The following is a 21,169-nucleotide window of genomic DNA, read 5'->3' as shown; positions in this document are numbered from 1 at the left end:
TATTTATTATTTATTATATTTATTTATTATATATTATATATAATATATTATATTATATTATATATTATATTATATTTTGGATGCGATTAATCATTGCCACGCACTAAAAATAATAATAGTATATACATCGCCATTTATGCAAGAATACTGTTAATCATGCATTTATTGAGTTAAGATTAAACAAGCATTTGTTGAAATAAGCCTGTTTAAGTGGCTTATTAAAATGATGTGTACATAAATTACCTGTGTAATGGTGTATAAAGAATAAAGAGACAATAAAAATGGCAAAATAAACACTTGTCAATTTGACAAACCGGTTTGATTTTGTTAAGATGTAGTTTCATCAATAACCACTAAACGTCGCTGTGAACCCATTTATGAATTTAAGATTATTAGAATAGTGTTGTTTTTCTCTCATAAAGCGTTTAAAAACTGTACATTGGTAGTTTACTAGTCTTGATCCATGTCTTTATTTTTCTTTTAAACTAAAAGCATATTGGATCAGATCATCTTTTTTAAATACTATAACTTAACTCCATTCATCCCTTCTTTAATCTGTATCTGTCTATCTATCTATAACATATGAATGCAAAATTAAAAAAGGGATTAAACAATGTATTTTAAAGGCTTTATTTTGTAGCTGGAGGGGGACAAGGGCCCTGTAACACCAAATAATGGAAAACAGATGCAAAAAAACAAAAAGAAAAAAATATAAAGATATAAAAAATAAGAAGAAAGAATCAAGTGCTGGCAGCTAACAACATCTGTAAACCAGAGACAGAAATTAATTAAACAATGAAAACCAAGATCAGGCTGACATTTAAAAGCATCACGTCTTTAAAATGTAAAACACTAAGGCACAAATTGAAGAAGAGAAAAAGCCATTTTTTTGCCATTTAATATTTTAGTCACATCAGTAGTCCTAACACCACATGTGCCAGCTGAATACTTTAAGTAACAGCTTGGTACATTGATTACCCCTTTTAATAATTGATATATTTGATCATGTGAATGGGGAACTTTTACAATGGCATGAGTAATAAAAAAAAAAAAGATTTCTATTGCATAACCATGCATCCACACCAGCAGGTGTCAGTAAATGTCCAGAAATGACTTTAAATAAACCTTTAAAATGTTCAAACTTGCTTGAGAAAGAGAAAACTGACACTTCCCAAAACTCCCTTTAGAAATGAGTAAAAACACTAGAGTTCACAGTTGAAATGGCTTTTCGAAAGTAAAGTGAATGAAGCAGACAGTGAGGAGTTGGCGTCTTGCATAGCTGAACACCTTTTCAGATCTCTCTGTGTTCACATTTTTTATTTTATCATTTGAGGAAAACATCCAGCTTTTTCTGAATGTTGTCAAAAGAGTCTATTCCCATGTAGTCGGCCTGACCCTGTTCCCATTTCTGCTTTCGCTCGGCTGAAGACATGATCGGCTGAACATGAGTGCTCTCCGCTACATCCTCCTGAACACAACACAGGCCACATTAACATTCAGACGGTCATTTAAAAGAAAGTTCTGTACAGTCTGGTCAAATAATCTGCCTTACCTCCAAAACCCCTCGCACATTCTTATCCATTTTGAAATTGCACACACGATGTATTCCACCCCACACTCTCAGAAATAAAGGTACAGGAGCTGTCACTGGGGCAGTACCTTTATAAAAGGTACATATTCGAGTCCACAATAGGGTATATGCCGAAGCATGCTAATAGGACTTTTAATTTGACAGTAACCTGGGTTAAGCGCTTCCGGCGAACTGAATGCCAATGCAAAAACCGGTGTGTTTAAGGTCTGTTTTCTTTAAAAATCAGCGATCTGCACTAGCTGAGTGATGTCCGATTTAAAGTGGGCCTCAGATTGTACAAAAAGCACTGCATCAAATTACATTTTCCACCTCCATGTCTTTATAATATGAGCATTTATTTTACCCCAGTATATTCAATGGAGCTTCTGCGCTAGCCTTTCGATTCTGACGGGCGCGTGCGAGTAAACGGCTTTTTCTCCCATTTTACGCTTGAGCAACCAAGTAAATGTCAAAGTTTATTTAACTGAATGTATTTTAATAACATTACAACGTCGATGCTGTAAAAGGTACCGTATAAAATGGAAAAAAGTTCACAATAACAGGTCACCGGAAGTTTATCAGCATGGGAACAGCACTAGCTCGGCATATACCCCATGGTTCCTCAAAGGTGCATGTTAGTACCCAAATGTACCTAAAAAGTACCTTTGAAGTACCATTATGGATACTTCAGGTACAAATATGTAACTTTTCGAAAAGATACTGCCCCAGTGACAGCTCCTGTACCTTTTAGGAGTGCATATAAGCGATATATCTGATGAAACCAAATCCTAATTACAGGCTGTGCAACAATAATTCCAGTGATGCTTTCATGCATATGTTTTGGGGTCTCTCTGGTCAGATCCAACTTCTGGAAACATGTAGCTTAAACTTTAAAAAAATAACCATAAAATAAAATTAAAGTTACACTTTGATTTAGATCCTTGTCTTATGCTGTTAAAAGATGACTAAGTTTTTTTTAGTTGAGAAAATGTCTGGCTTCTGTTAATTTTACAGCAGTGGTTCAGGAATTAATGGGACTTGGAGGAAAATAGCCCCGGCAACCTGATTTCACCAATTAGGACCTGTTCCTGCATTTACATATACATGCACCGGCCACTTTATTAGGTACAACTGCTCGTTAATGCAAATTTCTAGTCGGCCAATCATATGGCAGCAACTCAATGCATTTAGGCATGTAGACATGGGGAAGAAAGGGGACTTAAGTGACTTTGAACGTAGCATGGTTGTTGTTGCCAGCTGGTCTGAGTATTTCAGAAACTGCTGATCTACTGGCATGTGGTGCAGCCTTATGCGCACATCTGAGCTCAAGGCAGGCAGCGGGAGCTTTGAGCACATCTCCCCAGGTGAGAGCAGCACAAGTTGGACAGATCAGCAAGGATCCACCGCTGGATCGCGTCTTACTGTAGTTGTTAAATGTGATATTTAATTCTTCCTGTCTCTATCTGACATATTCCTCTTTGGTCTTTTGAATCTATCACTTGTTTCAGGTAACGTGTTTTGGCTGAGCACAAAGATAAGTTAATATATCAATGTGACTACGTACAATGATTCTACATATTTGACTGATTGCTTGTCGTAATTTCCTATATTGTATACATTGTACGTCATACTTTTATAAAGGCTATTATTGAATATTAAAACTGATATACCGCAGAAGAGACAGTTTTGTTTGGGTTTAGATAGATGTTAATCCAGGATCACATCGTACTTGGCAAAATCATGATGTGCAAACTAGCCCAAGCTTTAAAGGAATTGTTTTAATGTTTGCTTTGCTTTTTTGAACATACGGAAATTCATAAAAAATGGTAATTACAAAAAAAGTTGTATAGGCTACAGCTTGAAATAATCTCTGCAATCACAAGATGAAGGTCAAGCTGACACAGTGGTTTTTAAAATGCGCAAGTGAGTATGGTAAAATAAAGTAAATACATCTAACAGGTATCACCATAGTCATCCAGATGATTTACGAAATTAATAATTGCATTTTTTTTCATATTTCTCAAATGCTATTTTAATACACGACATAAAATATACACAAGCTGTCAGTGATAAAACAACCCACATGAAAATATACCATGCTCGCTCGCTCACTCACTCACTCACTCACTCACTCACTCACTCACTCACTCACTCACTCACTCACTCACTCACTCTATCTTTCTGTGTGTGTGTGTGTCTGACCTCGCAGCCGGAGTAGAAGGGTTGGTCTCCATAATCTCCCATCAGCAGTGGCACCACCTCACCGCTGTATAAAGCCCACCACTCCAGCAGGAAACTGGGGTCTAATGACCCCTGCATGTCCCCCTTCAGTCTCCTCTGACTCGGGTTGTATGTGTAACTCCATGGCTTCATCTGGCCCAGGAAGTGCACGACTTTCGCATTTGCACCATATCTGTTGACAGAAAAACCAGCCCTGTTTTTAAGCTGGTCGTATTAAAGGGATAGTACACCCAAATTAATGTTATTATTTACTCAGCCTATGCTTGATCATAACCCTGCAGATGTTAGGTCCCGTTTACATTAATACGTTTTAGTTCTAAAACAGCGTTTTTGAATGATAATGATCCACATCCACACTGGCGTTTCACCTAGTGTTTCTGAAAAGATCTCTGTCCACACTACAATGCTGAAAACGCACATCATGTGACCACACACACACTCTGGCATGTGGTCCAGCCTTATGGACATACTGCATTTTGCCTTCCGAACCTGAGCACGCTTACAGTAGACATTGCTTAAGTTATATTGTTTTAGTCATTTGGGATGCGGTGACACGCAGTCAAATATTTCGCTGAACAGATCAGCCACTTTTGACGCTCATAAATAATCATAAGTCATCGTGCTGCAGGAGTTAGGAGGTTTGCTGAAGGTGCAGCTGTCATGCAGTGAGGGGTTAAGGTCTTAAAACTTTGACAGTCCACGTTCCTTTAAAAGTAAGAATGATTAAATCCATATGAAACAGTCCCTTAAAAGTGATGTTGCATCTTCAGTTTCGGGCTCAGGCGCGCTTTGCTCTCACACTAGAAGCGTACCGCGCCAAAGCCCAAGTGAACCATGCTCTGGCACTCTTCTTCCAACCGGGCCAGGGCCGGCCAACTGAATCGTGCCTGAGTCTGATTAGAAGCACTCACACTTGTCAAACAAACTGGGAAACTCTCCTAGACATGGTTTGGATAGCATAGAGAGTAAGGATGCAATGATTAACGGATTTCACTATTAATTGCACTTTAATTCGTCACGGTTAATTTATCGTAAAGGCTTCTCAACACCGTGTTTTTGCATGGAATAAAACTGATGAAACTAAACAAAGTCATGCCAACGGTGTGCTAGTTTAAAGGTCCTTGTACACATAGGCTAATACACACACACACACACACACACACACACACACACTGGATTAGCTATGGCTCAAGCTATATACTATAGCTCAGGCTATAAAGGGCCGTTCACATATCTCGTCCACACTGTATCCATATTTGTGGACACATATTTGTCCTCTTTAAAAGAGATTAAATACTTAAATCATGTATTAAAATACATGATTAAATACTTGCAATAGATTTACATTAGACAAATTCCATTTATTTGTTTATTTATTTAATCATTGTTCTGTTATTTATTTTCAGTGTAAAACTATTACATGTATTTAAATGTAAAAAATGCACTATTGTTTTTTATTATTGTGTACTGTATTGTTTGGTTACTGAGGAGCAAAAAATAACACATTAAAATATAAGGAGTTTTTATATGATTTTCTAAACTAGTAGTGTTTTGAAAGTAATGAATGCATATTAATCGTGATAACCGTGATTATTTCTCAGATTCGAACCGCACTACCAAAATATACAATCGTTGCATCTCTAATAGTGAGAGACCCTTAGTGTGGCCAGCCTAAACCACCCCTGTGCAATATGTAATGTAATGTAATGTGTGTTTATATAGCGCATTTATTGTGTATGGCCATACACCCAAAGCGCTTCACAATCATGAGGGGGGGTCTCTCCACACCACCACTAGTGTGCAGCATTCACTTGGATGATGTGATGGCTGCCACAGGACAACGGCGACAGTGCGCTCACCACACACCAGCTATTGGTGGAGTGGAGAGACAGTAGCCCCTTTCACACAGTGATACCGGTAAATATCCGGAAAATTTCCGGAACGACTTTACCGGTATATTCAAAAATGCGCTGTTCACACAGGCGAGGACGTTACGGAAATTTTCCGGAAAAGAGCATTCACACATCCATTCCAAAATACCGGTAAATTCTGACATCATTCACTACAAATGAGCTTTGAACGGCTGCGCTTGTATTTGTAAACATTTGACTATAAATTACAAACTCTGTGGATGATCAATATTGTGAACAACTTTCGCAGGATCACTTTCGCATGTCGAGATTCATAATATGTGCGTGTGCAGGCGCTCACAGGCTGTTTTCACAGGCACACGCAAAGCTTGAAGGTAAACAAACAACGGCTTATCATAAGCATCTCATCGATGATTATTTACACAGTTGGCATTAAGAAGAACATATAAACGTGATCTGACTAACTTCTAGCAGCTAAATGTGTCTGGAAAAATATTCAAAGGCTTTTATTCTCATGAACCGCGCGGACGTAAACGCGTCTGAATGTTGTGATTGGCTAAAGCAGGCGTCTCACGTCAGCACGTTCTAGACGTGCACGCGCTTATTACGGGAATCTTCCTTCTGCATTCACACAGCGCAGCATTCCGGCAAATTGCCGGTAATGTTACAACTTCTCTTTCCGGAAAATAGCCAGAACGAATTTACCGGTATTTTCAAAAAGGACCTGTTCACACATACAACCTTTCCGGAAAATTGCCGGCAATTTTCCGGAAAGGTCTGTATGTGTGAAAGGGGCTAGTGATAGAGCCAATTCAGTGGATGGGGATGATTGGGAGGCCATAATCGTAAGGGCCGATTGAGGGACTTTGGCCAGGACACCGGGGTTACACCCCTGCTCTTTACGAGAAGTGCCGTGGGATTTTTAATGACCACAGAGAGCCAGGACCTCGGTTTTACGTCTCATCCGAAAAAAGGATATATATATATATATATATATATATATATATATATATATATATATATATATATATATATATATATGTATATATATATATATATATATATATATATAGACGGCAATAATCATGCTGTCTAATCAGCATCTTGATATGGCACTGCTTTGAGGTGGATGTATTATTTTGGCAAAGAAGAAGTGCTCACTAACACCTATTTAGACAAATGGTAAACAATATTTCAGAGATTTAAGACATTTTCAGCTCATGAAAATTGGGAGCAAAAATCCCCATACAGAATTGGACAAATTAAAACCTGCTCTGACTTTTTAACCTTTTCTGTGGGTTAAAACCAGCCACGTGCATTTAAAAATATGGTGTAAAACTGAGCTGACAACACTCATACTGTTGCTGGCAGCTGAAAACATGTTCGCATTAGCGCGAGTGTGTCAGGTGATTTAGTGTGTCTCACTTCTCTTTCCTCTGCCTCTGTAACCTGATGTTAGGGCATTAGTCTTCATGTGACTGGTGTGTGGATCTTCTTACTGTACCGTCCTGAAGGCCAACACATGCCAGCATCAGTGATATAGACAGAGGCATGTGGAGACTCAGGGCTGCTGGAGAAGTGGACAAGTCACACTCAGGCTTATAGAAATGTTAAAAGCGGCCTATTATGCAAGCTCATTTTTATAAGTGGTTTAAACACAGTAATGTCTGTGAATATAAGCAGCTTATAATGGTAAAAATGTATTAATTTAATTATTTTTTTATAATCACGCTTGATGGAAACACTGCAGAAACTCTTTGATTGACATTCTCTCTTTGTACGTGTCATCAGAGGGGGATAGCTCCGCCCATTAGTGCCCATCTCTCCCTCATTAGCATAGGACATTAGTCTTGTTTTTGACTCTGCCACTATGCTGACACAAAGGCATTTGTATCTTTTGAAAAGAGCATAATCTCAGCCGGGACTTGAACCAGCAACCTTCTTGCTGTGAGATGACCACTGAGCCATCTTTTTAATGTTTTATTAGTGCAAAGTTTTTAACAAGCCTGAGACCTCAGTAAGACTGGTACAGTCACACATACTGTTTGAAAGCAGGAAGGTAGGTGTAGATGGCGATGCTGCTCATGTTGTAGATGAAGGGAAGGTGTTTTGTGATGTCGGCTGTTGCCCAGTCGCTGAAGAAGCCATTCAGAACTCCTTGGTCCCCTCCTGAGGGACAAACAGTTATACAATAATGTCAATTAACAAAGGAATAAGTGGATTTTTTTTTTACTTTAAATATTTAAGAATGCAATAATCAATTCTGAAATAAACAAACAATAATTTAAATGACAAAAGACAATGAAAATAAGTAAATGAATAAACAAATAAAATGAATGTGTACAGTTGAAGTCAGAATTATTAGGCCCCTTGAATTATCAGCCCCCCTGTTTATTTTTGCCTTCAATTTCTGTTTAATGGAGACATAAACATAAAATAAACATAATAGTTTTAATAACTAATTTCTAATAACTGATTTATTTGATTTTTGCCATGATGACGGTAAATAATATTTGACTAGATATTTTTTCTACATAGCTTAAAGTGACATTTAAAGGCTTAACTATGTTAATTAGGCAGGTTAGGGTAATTAGGCAAGTTATTGTATAACGATGGTTTGTTCTGTAGACTATCGATAATTGAGGGGCTAATAATTTTGTTCTTAAAATGGTTCATATAAAAATTTAATCTGCTTTTATTCTAGCCTAAATAAAACAAATAAGACTTTCACCAGAAGAAAATATATTATCAGACAATACTGTGAAAATTTCCTTGCTCTGTTAAACATTATTTGGGAAATATTTAAAAAAGAAAATTAAAACCTAATGGGGGCGAATAATTCTGACTTCAACTGTAAATAACTAAATGAAAATAATTCAAAGAAATAAATAATTAAATAAAATAGTGAATTAATTAATAGGGTGGCACAGTAGTGCACATTCACCTCACTGCAAGAAGGTCGCTGGTTTAAGCCCCGGCTAGGTCAGTTGGTGTTTTTGTGTGGAGCTTGCATGTTCTCCCCATGTTCGCGTGGGTGTAAGCTAAATTGTCCGTAGTGAATGTGTGTGAATGGGGTGTGTGTGGATGTTTCCCAGTAATGGGTTGTAGACTAAAGGGCATCTGCAATGTGGAACTTGTGCTGGATAGGTTAGCGGTTCATTCTGCTGTGGTGACCCCAAGATTAATGAAGGGACTAAGCTGTAATAAATAAATGAATCAATAGGTTTTTGTGTTATTTATTAAGTAATTAAAACAACAGATAAACAAACTCATAATGAATAAATACATAAATTATCAAACATACAAATAAATAAACTCCAGCAAGATAAAGTCTTTGTATGCAGAACCACAGACCTTTATCTATAAATAAAGTATAATTATGGAAACTGGTCATCTCAACTGAAAGCTACATCGTGTTTGCTGGCCTCATGCATCACGCACCTGTCAGTCAGGGTTAAGCAAATAACGCACAGCACTGCTGCGGTAACAGAAAAGCTTGCGCTGTTATAATTCACTTACATTTTAATGCGTTTTGGTGCCATTATAACCCGCTTTTAAAAAACAACAACAACAATGACTGAATGATTTGAACGAGAAGCTGTAATGGCGGGATGAATTTTGGTGTGGCGCCCTGTCATGGAAGAATGAATGTAGCGGAAACCATATTGTCTTTATATCACCCTAATATGACTGTGGACACACTATACCTACACACAGTTCTGTCCAAACAGCTCATTAAATATGATTTTCGTCATAAGTGTCCTTCAAAGCTCCTCTAAACGATTTGGATCATCTTTGAGTGGAGAACATGAATTTTCTGCCCTGGGTCAACAGAAAGCGGCATGTTTGAAAGTGACCTCTGTTTGGACTGCTCTTATAATTCACTGCCATCCTCTGCTCTGAAACACATCAACATCTGCGCACGCTATGAGGAAATGAAGAAATGTAGTCCCTGCCAGCCTAGCGCACTTAATAACTCTACGTACCTTTAACAGATTGACCAGAATAATGTGTTCACAAAGCATGCCGGTATACCAGTTAAACCAACCCGCCGTCATTTAATCTGGGTGTGCCCTCAGGAGCCCAGAAACAGAATTCAGATGCTCCTGCGGGGCTTTACTTCTGCATGGGGCTCTACAAACATCTCTGAGCTCATTTTGAGAGGATGATCTGAATGCTGCAGGAATGCGAACGCTCCCTCGCTGGTTTACATTGGCAGAGGATGAGAACGAGAGCATGTGACGGCCTCGGGTCCGCAGAGCTGTAATAATGGAGGAAATGGAGGGATGCCTGTTCGATTCACTGGTGCACGGATACTTTGAAACCTGCAGGTATGGGTGAACAAACTGATGCTTTGTTTTTGGGATGCCTGGTGTCTGAGCGGCCAACGAGGACTGGAAGTGATTTGCTCGGTTTCTTTTTCTGATGCAGAAACACTCTTGAAACACTCTTGTTTGTTGATAGCTAAGTTTCCAGTCCAAAGATGAGAAATAAACTTATGTAACTGCATAAACTCAGAGATGTCCGGGAGTTAAAGACAACAAACTAATTTTTTTCATTTATTCATTCTTGTCGGCTTAGTCCCTTTATTAATCCGGGGTCGCCACAGTGGAATGAACCGCCAACTTATCCAGCAAGTTTTTACACAGCGGATGACAACAAACTCATCCCTTTCTAATATCAAAAAGAAAAACAAAAGGTCCACAGTGGCTTTTCCTACCACAGCAAATTCTGTCTTATATAATTAAAAATTTGCACCTCAGTAAAAAAAACGCAACGAGCATGCAGTGGCTTTTGCAAGCATGAGATGCTCTTTGGGAGTGTTGACTCTCAGGACAAGTGTAACATCATCATATTTGTCCAAAGACATGTAACTCAACACCCACCCAGCCGATCAGGGCCAGCCCTGTACATCCCGGGGCCCTGAACAGTATCAGTTTGGGGCCCTACCTTGCTCTAAACAGTGGAGTATTGAAATTGTAATTCTGCCCACAATGATTATTTTGCTTATTAACATCTTTCAGTGCACATTGTTATTATTTAAGTTAATCCACTGAAAAAACTTGTGTTTTGGTGATCTTCAATCAAAATTGGACTATTTGTTTGGAGTGGCGGCGTTACTTCTCTGTTGACATCACTTTGACGGCTAATATTCTTAGCCACGCCCCTCTTACCATTAGTTTGCAAAAAAGGAATGATTCGCAAAAAAAGCCCCACCCCCTACTCAATATTCCATTTTAGTCAGAAGTGCATAGGAGAGAGGAAAACTTCTGGTTCACATGGACTTTAATGACATAAGCTTGCATAAAATCTCATTAATTTTCGTTAGGTGTCATGTCATGATTATAAAGGTTTTATGGCAGTGCGTTACTTGTAGGGGGTGTTCATAAGACTGTTAAGTAATCTCTTTTTCAGAATATAAGTAAATTAATTACAGTAAGCAGTGCTTCCCACGCATAGACTTTACTTGGGCGGGCCACCCAGTTTTATTAGCGGCCGCCCAATAATATTTAGTGATTTCTTCTTTTTTTTTTTTTTTTACCGTTGTTAACATCCTTTGCATTTCTTGTATCTTCCCAATAACCAAACATTCACAATTGATTAAGTAGTGGAAAATCTTCTATTGGTTACCTGTTTCATTCTGTGTGCGCATGACTTGTCAACACTCCCACAGTCTCACAAGCTCTGCAAACTCACAGAGGTGCGCCTTTTTGGGACTTTCTTCCGACCGGGTTATAAATCTCATAAAATGTCCAGGATTCAACTTATACTTTTGCTTTCTAAAGCTTGTCTGTGCTTTTACATTACCTTTTTACTTAAGCCTACTTTTGCTTGGCTTCGCAACTGACTGCAGTGTCACGAGAGCGAGAGAAACATTAAATTAATATATATTTTATCTAAATAACTCAGAAAAACTTTACTATTTACTCAGAGGACTATTATTTATGATCATTTTTAGAGATATGGTCTGTTTTTATGAATTTTTCTGTCATTTATTTCTCGTTTGTTGATTTTTTAATTAATTTCATGATGTTATATATTACAAAGGCAATTTTCTTTGAACTTGAAAGAAAGAGAGGAGCAGATTTGATCTGTCAGTGGGTGCACATGGCTCCTGAATAGAATAAAAGTAAGAGAAATTGTGGATGTCCTTTTTTTACTTTAACCCATTGAAAAGAGACTGTGTATAACAATGTATAATAAATAAAATTATTGTTAAAAGTTTCATTATATATTGTTTGTCGGATATAGTTATCTATTTATATGATGTGGTCAAATGGTGTTTTAATCCGGCTACCATCCCAATTTCAAACCTTTGGGAGGCACTGAACTATAGCAATCAAACAAATAACACTCATCGCTGTCATCTTTTATACAGAAATACACTCTGATTTTCATTCTGATTGTCCTTTTATGTTCTTAAATTCTTCCCTTTCAGTTTCACTAAGCAAATAACACCAAAAGAAACAACATGACAACAGTCAAGAAGAGTTCAAGCAATCTCTGTTATGACAAACCGTCCAGCTAAAAATAAAGCAATCATTCCAAATTACCACACCATAAGAGATCTGACGCGTCATTAAACAGAGCAGATGATGGTCAGAAGATGACCACTGGTCACTTCAAAACCACCATGAACCAAAATAGACTGAAGAGAAGTGTAGCGCTTAAACAGCCTGCGATAAGCAGAGAGCTTAATTACGAGAGCCGCGGGATAACAAAAGGCTTTTGAAAAGCAGCCAGTCTCCATAATGTAAGCCGTGTCAATTAGTTTCAGCAGTCCACCCTCACAACACGGCAATCTAATTGGTTCCTCTATGGTCTCACTAAAAATGTCAGCCAGGCTCAATAATAATGGATTCACTGTGTTGGTGAGCTGCAAACGCGTTCAAAACGTTAACACCAAAACATTATAAATCTGCAAATCACCCTCTCATGCAATCTGGCATGTGCAAACAATTACTCGCCCTGCACTTTTTGTGGGCAGAATAGAAACATGCATGCTCCTTCCCTGTTTTACCAAATTACTAAAAGCCATAAAATGTTGCGTAACGAGCATCTTCGCCAAGAGGTGGCTGCAGAAAAATGCCCTTTGGCTCCTAAAGAAAAGGGAAAAAGAGGGTTGCCTTGAAAGGGCTTTTGTTTGCTGAGAGCGCCTGTGCCAGATTCCTCTCTCCGGGTTTATGAACCAGCTGTGTTGGGCAATACTCATGAGGATCTGCTGGGCTTTTTCACTTGAAGTCATTTTGTGATGCAAACAAGTAAGAGCGACTTAATTATGCGGACAGGGTGTGTGAGATGAGCACATGCAAACTGCTGGTGTGTTATTATATGCAGAGATGTTTCTGCTGCAGGGTTATTGTTAAAGGAACACTCAGCCTTTTTTTGGAAATAGGCTCATTTTATAAGTTAAATAGTCGAGTCGTATCACTTTTACATTCTTTTAGCTGATCTACAGGTCATCCGCTGTGTAAAACAAATGCTGGAATAGTTGTCAGGTCATTACACTGTGGCGAACTCTGAAATAGAGACTAAAGTGAAGGAAAATGAAGGAATGTGGTGGCGCTGTGGGTAGTGCTGACGCCTCACAGCAAGAAGGTCGCTAGTTCGAGCCTCAGCTGGGCCAGTTGGCATTTCTGTGTGGAGTTTGCATGTTCTCCCCATGTAGGCATGGGTTTCCTCCAGTTTCTCCGGTTTCTCCCACAAGTCCAAAGGCATGCGCTAAAGGTGACTTGGGTAAACTTAATCGTCCGTAGTGTATGTGTGTGAATGTGAGAGTGTATGGGTGTTTTCCAGTACTGGATTGCAACTGTCAGGGTATTTGCTGCGTAAAACATATGCTGGATAAGTTGGCGGTTCTTTTCACTGTTGCGACGCCTCATGAATAAAGGGACTAAGCTGAAAAGAAAGTGAATGAATGAATGAATAAATGATCTCCAGGTCTGGCTGGAGAACTTTTAGATTAGCTTAGCTTGGATCATTGTATTGGATTAGACCATTAGCATATTGCTCAATAATAAAAAAAAAATTCCAGTTTAAAGATTGACACTTCTGTAGTTGCATCGTGCACTAAGAGTGACGGAAAATGAAAAGTTGCTGTTTTCTGATATGTCCAGGATCTATACTCTCATTCTGGTGCAATAATCAATAAACTTTGCTGCTGTACCATGGCTGCAGCAGGCACAATGATAGTATATGAGAATAAAATGAATTAACTAGATACTATCATTGTGTATGGTGCTTCAGACTGAGTGGAGCTCAGTTGGACGAGCTGTTGTATGGTGTCGGCTGGAGGATTCCCCTCGGGACACCAACAACAGGCACTATGTCATAATCGCGCTCCTACAAGAGCAAGCTCCTAAATTGGTTAATGCGGTGCAAATGTCTGCTAAAGTTCAGATTTTAGCACGTTAATCATCAAGACACTTCATGCCGTTTCATTCATGCGAATCCTGTCATTCCCGCCACCTCATTCATGCAATATGCTCTGCAGGATGTCTTTTCGCGTCTTTGCATTGACTTAACATGTAAATGCCTTGCGCTTGGCGATTGATCTGCCTCTGGTGTGAACGCACCTTGATACAACAACCTCCTAAATGTACTTTATCCATACCTCAGTGTGGTTGTTAATCTAGTGATGGATTTAGCTAGGCAGGGCACATAGTTGAAGTAAAAAAAAAAAGTTACAATACTTTTTTGGAGGGGGGGGGGCGGTGTCATGGTGCTTTTGATTGACTTAAAAAGTAATGACAGCAGTGCTTCACTGTACTTACCATCAAAGCTGCCGTGTTGTGTACAGTACTGCAGAAGTTTCCCGTAAGTTTCATTGGATGGACAAAACACAAACACACCAGAGTTGAAGCAGTCGGGCCAGCCGGGGTCCGGCGCTGCAGACAGTTCCTCTCTGTCAAACAGCTCATCAATGTTTGATACCACCTACAGCCAACAGCAAATGTTTACTAGATTTGTACTAACTGTAATGTCAGTAACTGTAATGTGCTTTATGCATTTCCGGCAAGTCTAATAGTATAAATGTACAGAAATTGAACAATCAAATGTAAAATAACATGTACATGGTGTAAATAATATCTTTGTTTTAACTTTTTATAAATAATCTAACCCTGCAGTGTGACTATTGCAGATACACACTTTGCGATATCGATGCTCAAATGATATATTGTTCAGCACTAGTTTGGAGTAAATTTTTATAAAACAAATAAATCATGTTCTAATAAACACAGATCAAATCAAATAAATCCAGTTCTTCATTAAAGAATACTGAAATAATATAGTGGTTTCCACAGAAATATTCAGCTGCACCACTGTTCTCCGAACTTTATAATCAGAAATGATTCTTAAAGGAATAGTTCACCCAAAAATGAAAATGTCATCACTATTCACTCTCCCTCAAGTGCTTCTAAACCTTTATGAATTGTCTTTCTTCTGCCGAACACAAACCATGAAAGTCAATGCCTGTTTCTTTTTTTAACTTTCTTCAATATATCTTCTGTGTGTTCAACAGAAGAAGAAAAACCTCATACACATTAGGAACAAGTAGTTGTATGATGATTCAATGATAGCATCATTTTCATTTTTTGGTGAACTCTCCTTTTAAGCAGCTAATCAAAATATTAGAATGATTTCTCAAGGATCATATAACACTAACGACTGGAGTAATGCTGCTGAAAAGTCATGAATAAATTATAAATAATAATAATAACATATAAACATTTATGAACAATGCTTTAAATAGTTCACAATATTACTGCATTTAGATTCTGCATCAGATATACAGAGCCCACAAATTAGTATACATAATGCCCAGTGTTGGGCAGGAGCGTCGATATAAGTAGTGACGCTACTAGCTTAACTACATTTCTCAGTAGCGTGGCTGTAGCGTCGCTACTTTCTAAATCAAATAGCTTTTCAGTAGCGAAGCTATTTTATTAGTCAAGTAGCGTCCACACAAGCTACATTTACCGATCGTGGATCAATAAGTGACGGCACCGACATTCACTGAGCTGTGAGGCTGGTGTTTAGCCGATGGAAGTAAATCCATATGATAGGGAGAAGGATGATTCCTTCTTCTTCCTGTTTTACGGTGTTCGAAAACAAACTTTTTGGTGCATTACTGCCACCTCTGGCAAATATATTTATTTATTTAAAAAAAATTTCCATTTACTATATATGACTATAGTGTTTTAAATGTGTAACACCTGCTTTTATTGGATTTTTTGTTTTAGCTGTTATATACTATAATGTGTTTCTGTTTAGTACAGCATAATATTTACTGTAAATAACTGAACTATTCTGCCTCATATGTTTCATTGACAGTTTTATTAATCTCTAAGATATGATTGACTTGGATTTGAGTTGCTTCGATTTAAAAATGAAAATTGTAAAAATAGCTTAGTTGTAGCTAAGCTACTTTTGCCATGTAGCTTTTAGCTTAGCTTGTTACGTTTCCCAGGGGGTAGCTTTAGTGTAGTTAAGCAAGATTTTAAGTAGAGTAGCTTATAGATTAGCTCACTACATTTGTCAAGTAGCTTGCCCAATACTGATAATGCCCATCACCCAATCTGCTTTATTGGTTTATGGGTAAAACAATTTTATAAATGCAATTATTTCTTATAAAAATGCACTAGTTTATAAACTTATCAAAACTATACATTTTTCTTATTCATGCTGGGAACTGTATGTGTCATGTGAGGAATTACAAAAATCTGCATTGAATGCATGCACATAAGCATCATTTTGGAGTCCAACAAGCTAAACATAATACAAAGTGCATAGATTCACACATCCAATCAGGCACAATGTAATTCAAATGACACTGCAAACCACACGGACTAACCGCATTATAAATATTTCATGCATGTTTTGACAAGGCACAACTTGAACTCTGTTAACCAGCTGCCTTGAAATCTGCTTGGAAATCCCACTATATAACACTCACCAGTGTGTCTGCATCCATGAACACACATTTGGAGTAGTGCGTGAGAGTCCAGCAGTGCAGCTTAGTGAAAGTGACACCCAGATCAGGTCTCTTCATCATGGCCAAATGGGCTGCGTCTCCACTGTCCAACACGTCCACTAGCCGGACCTCATCGTAGATGTTATGCAGCACCGCCCTACAGAATTAAAAAAAAATGTTTTCTGTTGGAGATCAAACAAGTTTGCGACAGAATATGGTGGGTTAGATGAACATGTTTTACCTTGACTGATCCGATACGTGAGGTCCAATGAGCACCACCAGCTTTTTGGAAGTCTTGTGGTTCTTGAGGGATTTTCCCAGCACCATCGCTCCTCTCGCATAGCTGTCATTGGTGGCCAAAGTGACAAAAGCCTGATCTGCTAAATAAATCAGAAGGTTTTTAATAATTAATATTATTTATTTAAATTAAATGTACTGGATTTTTTATTTACTTTATTTTAATTATTTTTCCAATTTGTATTTTCAATGTATTTTATTTTCTTTATTTATTTATCTATTTATTTATTTATTTGTTTGTTTATTAATTATTTTAATTTATTTTTTATTGATTTTATTATATTTTTGTATTTAATTTAATTTCTTTCTTTCTTTATTTTTTAAAATGTTTTATTTATTTTTTATTTATTTATTTATATTATTTTTTTGTGTTTATTGTATTTTATGTAATTTATTTATTTTATTTTATTTTATTTTTAATGTTTAAATATTTTTATTTTATTTTAATTATTTACCTTTTATTATTTTTTATTGTATTTTATTTATTTATTTTGTATCTTTATTGTATTTTATTTTTTATTATTTATTTTTATTGTTTTATTTTATTTTAATATTTTTAATTATTTTTATTTAGTTTTAATATTTTTTATTATTTTTATTGTATTTTATTTTCATTATTTACTTTATATTTTTATTGTATTTTATTTATTTGTTTATTTTAATTATTTTATTTAATTTAATTTTTTATATTTTTTTATTAGTTTATTTGTATTATTTTTATTTTATTTTATTTGTACATTTAGTCATATAGCAGATGCTTCTGTCCTAATCGGCTTGCAATTGAGGTGGCATTCAGTGATTCAACATAAAGAGGCAATACACACAACAAGTGTTCATTATACCAAACTGTTTGGGCAGATAATGAAGTGCTTTATTATAAATAAAAGTGCTTGCTTTAAAATATCTCCTTATGTGTTTACCAGAAGAAAGAAATTAATAAAATATTAAAACAAGTCAAGGGTGAGTAAATAATGACGCAATTTTTATTTTTGGGAGAACTATTCCTTTAAATCCCTTCAGTCATGGTGTCAAGATTTCGACCAAAACTTCATGGCATACTTCCATACAACAACACATGTAAGTGTACATGTCTGTGAGGAGACCACAAGTTATCATCATAAATGTATTTAACGTTAAAGGATATAAAAATAAGATTTTTTGATCTCAAGAATTGATTCCTTTTAGCTATTCGTTTCAAACAACTGTTTACAATGATTTAGTCATTCTTTAACCCCATTTTCCTTAGAGAAACATATCCTCCAAAATATTAAAGTACACTCACGTTGTTACATTTTTAACAACGGTTTTATTAAAATGACTGTAGTGAATCATATTTGAGTCCTAGCCATGATTCAGCTCGCAAAATGAAGCATTTCAGAAACAAGCATTGCTTGAATTTGCAATAAACAAACTATTTCATATCTCTCATTCGAATGAGTTTTAACACAAATTGTAATTAATGAAAATGGTCTATTAAAATTAAACCTGTTATGCATCGAGTCCTCAACTCTGTTCCCCGAGTCAAACACTTTAAAAATGATTCTCGCTTCAATGAATCGTTGAGGTAACTCAAGTCAGTCTGATTCAGTTGAACCACATACAAAATAATAAACAACAGTTTGTTCTCTTCAGATAATTGTTAAAACTCTACAGTCCAATTTGTGACAAATATATTGCTATTAAAAAACTAAAGGAGGAGAACCATGCCAGTACAAAATATTACACAACTTACTATGTTCCAGATATATGATAATAAGCAATGAAATACACATGCACAGTTCCTAAAACTTTTTAGGGTCACACTTTATTTTGATGGTCCGTTTGTTGAATTTAATTTATATTGCATCTGCATGCTGAATAATTCTCATTCGATTACACGTAGACTGTTAGATTGGGGTTGGGGTTAGTGTAAGTTGACATGTCTGTAGAAGGAGCAGAATCAGCAGATATGAAGCAGACAGTCTAGTAATACTCAAATGGACCATCAAAATAAAGTGTTACCCTTTTGAGTGTTATATTTACGTAAATCAAAAAGCTCAATGTGCAAATACATCCATTATCATCATCATCATCATCATTATTATTATTATTATTTTTATTAATAATAATATTATTATCTTCAATTTACAGATGATGCAACCTAGACTGAGAAAGCGTGTTAATTTCCACATACCTGCCATGCTTGATATTTGTCAGAGCAGCAGTGTCACTTCACTCAAAGAGGCTCTGTTTCTCTTACTGCAGTTCATTTATACCAGCCCAGACTGTGGCTATATATACTGCCAGCAATCACGTGACCAGAAAGCCTCCGCGGACACAACCGTGATTGGTTCATGACATAGTTTTAGGGGTGTGGCTTTACATATGTGTGTGTTTTTGGGTAGTTGACAGATTTACAAGACCCAAGGTGTAATTTATAATAAGTGGAAAGGGAAGAACATACTTTTAGGTTGTTTAAATACTTTTATAAACTGTGTGCATATATTAATGTATTAATAACTAATATACATTGGAATATTCTATTAAAAACATGTATAGCTAGTATTTTTTTGATGTTCACGGTGCATAATGCATTAGCTAATTAATATAGCGTGGTTGCTTGTATGTTGAATAGATTTGCTGTTCTAAAATAGTGAACAGATATACACTGCACTTTACTAGTAATCCTTTAGTTGCAGAAGATATTAGGACTGTCTTTCTGTTTTAAAAACATTATATAAATACATTATATAATAACTGTAACATAAAAAATGCAGAAAATATTGAGTCACCAAAGCTTTAGAATAGGATAGAATAGAATAGAATAGAATAGAATAGAATAGAATAGAATAGAATAGAATAGAATAGAATAGAATAGAGCTGTATTGGTCACCTCTGCCCCCTGCTGGTCAGAGTAGTTTTGATTTTGATTGACTATAAAATTAATAAATTTATTGGCGTTAAGGTATTTATTTACTGACACAAACTTTGTATTACATGTAGATAAAGGATGTCATGACGTCTTTTTGTAAACCAGAAAAAGACACTATATGGATTTGTGCTGTAATAAGATATACAGTGCTCAGCATAATTGAGTACTCTCCATTTAGAAAATGAATATTTTTCTCCATTTCTCAGTGAATATAGGCTATGTGTTTTGACATTTGCATTTTAACAAAACAGATTTATTAAACAGATATATTTATTAAAATAATATTGTAGTCACCAGACTCACCAAACAAACAAATTTAGAAGTTGAAAAATAAACAATTCAATTCAAGTAAAACATTGCAAATAAATTACAAACTACAATTTTTTTTTCTTTTTTTTTTTTGCTTCTCTTGATTTTTCCTCTTTTTAAAATGTGTATTTAATAGTTTTATATAACTCAAATTTGGCTGTACTTGTTTTTGGACTGTTAACGTAAGTTATTCTGATAGATAAGCTCCAGATTTGGGTTTTGACTAATCTAATATATAAGCACAGATATAATATTGTATAGCTTCATATTGAAAATATGAATTTAAAATATTGATCTGTGAGGGGTAAACTTATGCCGAGCGCTGTATTGTAATATAATAAATCTGCATTTGATATTCATTCATTCATTCATTTTCCTTCGGCTTAGTCCCTTTATTCATCAGGGGTCGCCACATTCAGGGGAACCACCAACTTATCCAGCGTATGTTTTACACAGTGGATGCCCTTCCAGCTGCAACCCATTACTGGGAAACACCCAAACACTCTCATTTACACAGATATTGTACACTTGTACAGCCGAGGCTCGAACCAGTGACGTTCTTACTTTGAAGCGAACATGCTACCCACTGCGCCACCTCAATACATAAATAATAATATAATAAATAAAATTAATTAAATAAAATGTAATTAAATATAATTGAATATATCATATTAGACTATATTATCGCGAGATACTGCAAGTTTTTTGATGCACTTGTCAGTGCAATGATTTTAGGCTTTTAGACTTCAGACTAATGGAAAAAACACCCCAAATACAATTCTAGCAGTTTCCTGTATCGCATTTTAGCTGTTTTATTTTTTTGTAGATTTCAGTTATAATACAACATTATCATCTATTTAACAGTGAACATTATAATTGTCATTATTCTTCTGTCTTTGTGCAATATTTTCTATCTAAATGTTAAGTATTCCCATAACTGTCTCTTTAATGGGTCCAAAGAAACAACAATTTTGAACTGGATGTAATGATGAGAT

At 36.2% G+C, this 21,169-nt stretch overlaps 2 protein-coding genes across 15 annotated transcripts in view; one reads left to right on the top strand and one right to left on the bottom strand.

Annotated features, from left to right (window-relative positions):
- sugct (succinyl-CoA:glutarate-CoA transferase) overlaps positions 1–21,169 on the top strand; it is a 301,335-nt gene that overhangs the window by 15,930 nt on the left and 264,236 nt on the right. The gene's annotated exons all lie outside the window — the stretch shown is intronic.
- On the bottom strand, positions 615–19,201 carry gyg1b (glycogenin 1b). Of its 2 annotated transcripts, none has more exons than XM_009297232.4 (7): positions 19,128–19,201; positions 16,899–17,034; positions 16,640–16,814; positions 14,457–14,619; positions 7,725–7,851; positions 3,773–3,983; positions 615–1,468 (listed from the first exon to the last, which is right to left on the bottom strand). In XM_009297232.4, the coding sequence occupies exons 1-7, from the start codon at positions 19,132–19,134 to the stop codon at positions 1,325–1,327; spliced, it is 963 nt and encodes a 320-aa protein (XP_009295507.1). In that variant the 5' UTR covers positions 19,135–19,201; the 3' UTR covers positions 615–1,324.

This window comes from Danio rerio, chromosome 24 (genome assembly GCF_049306965.1).
Source record: "Danio rerio strain Tuebingen ecotype United States chromosome 24, GRCz12tu, whole genome shotgun sequence".
Taxonomy (NCBI): domain Eukaryota; kingdom Metazoa; phylum Chordata; class Actinopteri; order Cypriniformes; family Danionidae; genus Danio; species Danio rerio.
This window is presented reverse-complemented; position numbering and strand designations above follow the sequence as displayed.

Excerpts from the sequence above, each read along its gene's own strand:
- gyg1b (XM_009297232.4), bottom strand. Across the intron at positions 3,984-7,724 it reads TACCTTCCTGCTTTCAAACA|ATATGGTGCAAATGCGAAAG; the intron begins GTATGTGTGACT and ends TTCTGTCAACAG. Across the intron at positions 1,469-3,772 it reads CCTTCTACTCCGGCTGCGAG|GAGGATGTAGCGGAGAGCAC; the intron begins GTCAGACACACA and ends TGTTGTGTTCAG.